The following is a 6201-nucleotide window of genomic DNA, read 5'->3' on the forward strand; positions in this document are numbered from 1 at the left end:
GGCTCCAGCAGCTTTATGAACCCTGAGGTGGAGGCAGGGGAAGGACTCGGAGGGGAGAGACCTGGGTCTGAGTCAGAGGGGGGACAAGGGTCTTCCAGGTTTCTCCATCCTCTTCATTTAAGGAGGCCTCGGCAGAAGCACCAGAAGAGAACCTTGGCCCAGGGCCTGAGAAAATAAGACCTAGGAAGGAGGGCTCTGGGGCTGGGAGTATGAATATTTGAAGAGAGAGACTGCAGTGCCTTGCTGTCATCAGCCTGGGGTGGGGAGGGCAGCTCTCCACATGAGGCTGTGAGGCCGGCCAGAGAGATCACAGAGGTTTTCAGCCCAGAGCCGGCCTCCTCACCTCTTCAGAGACAGAGTCACTTCTTTTGTTTTCCCATCACCTCTCTGTTCACTGACTTGTACCATCTTTCTCTTCCATTCCACCAAGAGTTAATTCCAGTCCCTGCCAAAAGTTCTTTTTTTAAAATATTATTTATTTATTTATTTGGCTGCGCTGGGTCTTAGTTGCGGCCCATGGGATCTTTGTTGCTGCATGCAGGCTCTTAGTTGCGGCATGCGGGATCTAGTTCCCTGACCAGGGATCGAACCTGGGCCCCCTGAATTGGCAGCGCGGAGTCTTAACCACCGGACCACCATGGAAGTCCCGGCTGCCAAAAGTTTTGGGAGTTCAGGCAAAGTATCAGTCACACAATCTCCTCCCCTTTCTCAGGCTCTGAAGACCAGGGAGACGTATCGGGGAACCCACACCAGGAACAGGGATCTTCCAGCTTCAGGTAAGGTCCCAGGCTCACATTTTCAGTTCCCTGTTGTAGGTACTCTTGAGCTGTCTCCACCCTCCCCTACCCTAGCAACCCAGCTCAGCCGTGGACACCCACTTCATCATCATCTTAGCGTCACCTCTCTACGGAGCCAGTCCTGCTGTAAACTGGTTCACTCAGAGCCCTGTAGGAGGGGTCAGGAAAGAGGCTCGCTGCCAGGAATGCAGCACCAGGGATGAGCCAGGAACTGTGGACACCCTTAACATTTTTCTATGTGTGATAAAATATGCGTAACAGAATTTACCATCTTAGCTATTTTTAAGTATACAGTACAGTGATATTAAACACATTCACACTGCTGTGCAATCATTACCCCCATCCTTCTCCATAGATCTTATCACTGTAAAATTGTAACTCTGTACCCATTAAACATTAACTCCCATTTCCCCCTCCCCTTAACCCCTGGCAACAACCTTTCTATTTTCATAAAATCTATCTTATGATTTTGTCTACTCTAAGTATCTCATGTAAGTGGAATCACACAGTATTTGTCTTTTTGTGACTTGCTTATTTCACTTAGCAGAATATCCTCAAGGTTCATCCCTGTTGTAGCATGTCAGAATTTTCTTCTTCTTTTTTTTTTTTAGAATCTTCTTCTTTTTAGGGCTGAAAAATATTCCATTGTGTCTACATAACACATTATTCTTATTCATTCATCCATCAGTGGACACTTGGGTTGCTGCCACATTTTACCTATTGTGAATAATGCTGCTATGAACATAGGTGTACAGGTATCTCTTTGAGACCCTGCTTTCAATTCTTTTGGGTACATACCCAGAAGTGGAATCGCTGGATCATATGGCGATTCTAGTTTTAATTTTTTGAAGAATGGCCATATTGTTTTCCACAGCAGCTGTATCATTTTACATCCTCATCAAAAAATGCACAAAGTTTCCAATTTCTCCACAACCTCGTTATGTTCTTTGCTATTTTCTCTTTTTTTAATGGAAGCCATCCTAATGGGTGTGAGGGGAAATCTCACTGTAGTTTTGATTTCTATTTCCCTAATGATTAGTGATATTGAGCAATTTTCATGTGCCTACGGTATATCTTCTTTGGAGAAATATCTGTTCAAGTCTTTTGCCCATTTTTCAATCAGGTTGTTTGTGTTTTTGTTGTTGAGTTTTAGGAGTCTTCTATATATTCTGGATATTAATCCCTTATCAGACATATGATTCGCAAACACTTCCTCCCTTTCAGTGGGCTGCCTTTTAACTCTTTTGATACTGTCTTTCCATGTGCAAAATGTTTAAATTTCATGAAGTTCAATTTGTTTATTTTCTTCTTTTGTTGCCTGTGTCTTCGGTGTCACGTCCAAGAAATCATAGTGAGATCGAATGTCGTGAAACTTTTGTCCTGTGTTTTCTTCTAAGATTTTACAGTTTTAGGTCTTATATTTAAGTCTTTTGTCCATTCTGAGTGCATTTTTGTGCACTGTGTTAGGTAACGGCCCAGTACAACTGGGCACACAGAGCTCTCTTTTATTTCAGGTGCTGACCCTCCCTTTGACGGGAAGGCCTATGAGACACAGTGGAGAGGCTCCTCCCAAAGGTACAGGAAGGTGGTTGGACACGTTTCCTTTCCGCTTAACTGCGGCCGTAAGAGCTCATCAACAGCCGTGGGAAGCAAGGGGCTCTTTACCTTCTCGGTAAACCCACCTCTGAGTAGAAGATAATATTATTAGATCAGCAGCCAGACTGTCATCAAGGGTCAGTTTTTTCCACCAAAGGTTGGTCTAACATTTCCACCTCCTCCTGGTCCAGGGAAGAAACATCAGATGATGGAACGGCTGTTAGAACATCAGGTAAATTGTTGAACTAAATTACTCTATATCAGAGAACAAAAAATGTTTTCATCAGAGGATGGGGGAACCCTGGGTACCATCTCAGTGAGACAACACCCCCCCCCTGCCCCCGCCGCAGCCTTTTGAGATCTTAGACCCGGCCCGCCCCCTCCCCCCCACAGGAGTGGATGCCTGGTTTCCCCTCCCCTCACTGCACTGTCCTGCTGCCCATACCAGCCTCTTCTACCCCAACAGCAGAGTAATCCCCAGCCCTACTGGGAAGTGTGGGGGCCCAAGACTGAGAAAGTGCAGCATTTCTAGGTAGAGATGGATCAGTGGACAGGTGCTCGGGTGAGACCCGTGGCTCACCTCTCCCAAGTCCTTACCAGAACATGATAGGCCCAGGAGCCAGAGGCCAGCCTGATTCTCACCTGCTGTGGTCCCTGATTTCTTCATAAGTTTCACGACGATGAAGCCAATTAGGACGAAGCAGGTGAAAATCAATGGGATGATCCATTCAATTAATGGATAGATGCAGACTGGTCATTATTTGGGGCGTTTAATGGTGGTTCTAAAACAAACAATAAAGCAAAAGCCGTGTGAAACCTAAGAATACACCTTCCTCAGCAGCTAGTGTCCCCAGACAGCACATGTCCCCCCGCACAAAGCTACTGACCCATTACGTGAAACCACTGGGGTAGAAAGATGAACAGGGGTTGTGCCCTGTCCTCATGGAGCTCATATTACTGCTGAGGGAGACAGCAAGTGTCCATGTGATTATCATGCAGGTGGCCCTGTTTACTGTGGGGAGTCCTTTTGAGGAGGACACATCTGGGGGTGCTGAATTCTGTCTGGGGAGGGGTGAGGGCTTCATTAAGTGACATCTGAGCTGGTTAAAGGATCACTACAACAGGAAGGAGAGAAGGCCTGGAAGCACAATACGTATATAGATCTGGGGACCACCTAGCAGTGTCGGGGGACTGGGTCATTGGTTAATGGGGAAGGGGGCTCCTTCCTCTGCTGAGGGAGGTGGGCTAGGAAAGGAGGATGCTGGGAAATCCTATGCTATGCCCGTCACTGATTCTCCAGACAGGAAGTCCACCAAGAGATCAATCACTCCATCCATCCACCATATTTTCAATCGCACACACATATGTGCTCACATCCACACAGGGAAGGCACTAGACCTTTGAAGAGAGCTACCATCTCCTCCACACCCTGCTCAGTTACCCGTGGGCTCTGGTTCCAGCATGTTCTCCCAGTGTTCTAGGAATTCTCTAAACCAGTGACTGCAGTCTCCCGCTGAGATCTTCCTAAAACACTCTGCCAGCTCCTGGCTGTTCTCCCACTCCTCTTTGACCCCTGTGGCTCCAGGAGTGATGACTGTCCGGTTCACGTTCATCGCGTCAAGGAGGGCTGTGTGTCTGTTGATACTGAAGCGCAAGGATGCACCAGTGCATCGCTCTGCTTCGTGCTGACAACACAGCTTGACTTGCAGCGTGGGTGGATCTGTGCCCCTACACAAAGAAGCATCCTGGACTGTCCACAGTCCGTCCTCCCCCGTAGCTCAAGTGTGTCTCTGCACATCTAGAGGCCTGTGCTCTTCTGTCCATGACTTGCCCTCTCCTGCCCATCAGGTCCACCAGGTGTCTCAGGTTGGACCGTGTTCCGTTCTTTCACACGAAGCTCCTTCCCTGCACGTGCTCTGCTCCCTCCCCTCTCCTGCTGACTGTCTCCAGCTACCCACCCCCTTCGCATACCTACCCCTGGTCTCCCTTTTGGCCGGTGTGATGACAGGCAGGACCATCCTGAGCTCTTGCCCCACTTCTCCCAGCATTTGGCTCAATTCTGTCTATGCTTTGGTGGCATTTACCTCCCCCGCCAGGAGACCCAAAGGTTTGACCTTGTTTCTGTCACTGTCATACTGGAGGAAAGGCTTTGTGTCCACTGAGCCCTGGACTTCACACCAGGGCTGTCCAGGTCTGGACTGAGATCTGACAGTGAGGTCGAGGCAGAGAGAGTGAGCATCCATGAGAGAAAAACACAGGTGTGTCCCCGGAGATTCCCCACGAGAGGCCTGGCTGCAGAGGGAGGGGTCTCCATCCCAGACCCCCTCCATCTGCCGCGTCCTTAGTCCTGCCTCACCTTTAACTGTCTGAGGTTTAATGAAACACTTTGAGGCCACCATGGACCCCTTGGGTGCACACAGGAGGATCTACCTGACGAATCTTTTTAGCGTCATGTACCAGCTGTTGAGGTACCAAAAATACAAGACAGTGTCTGTACTCGAGGGACTTAAAATCTATCTGAACAGACAGGACTTTCAAAAAACGGGAAAAAAGACACCATAGGACAACACATGCCACATTCATGATGGGTCCCGGGTCATCAGGAAAGGCTTCCTGGAGGTGGGACTTGGCAGGAGAGGGAGAGCTGTCACACGAGCACAGGTCAGGCACCCTGCCTTAGGCTGGGGTCCCCACACCTCCAGGGCAGCCAGTCCAGCTAAACCACACCCTCACCATCCTAAGAGCACTGTGGACAGGTGCCTATCACTGTGGAGCCCTTTCCATTCCTGCCCGCCTTCCATCCTCCCCCTCCCCAGCCAGGTCCCCAGATCCCAGGACGCTCACTGCCCAGAGTCTTCCTGGGTTCTATCAGCAGCAGTATCAGCAAAAGAAGGCCTGTAGGGCTTCCCTGGTGGCACAGTGGTTGAGAGTCTGCCTGCCGACGCAGGGGACACGTGTTCATGCCCCGGTCCGGGAGGATCCCACATGCCGCGGAGCGGCTGGGCCCGTGAGCCATGGCCACTGAGCCTGCGCGTCCGGAGCCTGTGCTCCGCAATAGGAGAGGCCACAACAGTGAGAGGCCCGCGTACTGTAGGAAAAAAAAAAAAAGAAGAAGACCTGTAGTGTGAGCCAGCGACATTCCTCCCAGCAGTTTTAGGGGAGTAACCCGCAAAAGGTAGCCTGGCGTGTATCTGTACCTCCACCTCTGAGCACTGCCCAAAGTCTTCAGTCCAAGACTGAGGAAGCCCTATTGAAAAACAATGCAAAGAACAACTACACCAAGGGAGCATTTTGCAAGTATTCGAAATCGAATTCTTCATTTTTCTTTTTCAAAAAGGGATGATATTAAAGAAAAAAAAATTCACTTTAGGACTTCCCTGGTGGCGCAGTGGTTAAGAATCCGGCTGTCAATGCAGGGGACACGGGTTTGAGCCCTGGTCCGGGAAGATCCCACATGCCGCGGAGCAACTAAGCCCATGTGCCACAACTACTGAAGCCCGCGCGCCTAGAGCCCGTACTCCGCAACAAGAGAAGTCACCCGCAATGAGAAGCCTGCGCACCGCAACGAGGAGTAGCCCCCGCTCGCCGTAACTGGAGAAAGCCCGCGTGCAGCAAAGAAGACCCAACGCAGCCAAAAGTAAATAAAATAAATAAATAAAAATTCACTTTAAATAACTTCACCACCCCAAAAACCCCCTTTTGTGGCGTGAGCAAAACTGCTGGAGGTTATGATCTCCTCTTCCCTCATTCCACCAACCACATTCTCCTCTAACCTTCCAACGAACTTCCTCTCCCCCTTCTCCCCGCT

The 6201-nt window shown here is 49.6% G+C and overlaps 1 protein-coding gene across 1 annotated transcript; it reads right to left on the reverse strand.

Annotated features, from left to right (window-relative positions):
- Positions 1–3826: 3826 nt before the first annotated feature.
- On the reverse strand, positions 3827–4636 carry LOC309831512 (retinoic acid early transcript 1E-like; the record flags this gene model as incomplete). The annotated part of the gene is given in 3 exon segments (XM_082668719.1): positions 3827–4113; positions 4369–4456; positions 4460–4636. Coding segments are annotated over 3 exon segments (552 nt in total).
- Positions 4637–6201: the final 1565 nt, after the last annotated feature.

This window comes from Grampus griseus (genome assembly GCF_964374135.1).
Source record: "Grampus griseus genome assembly, chromosome: 13".
Lineage (NCBI taxonomy): Eukaryota > Metazoa > Chordata > Mammalia > Artiodactyla > Delphinidae > Grampus > Grampus griseus.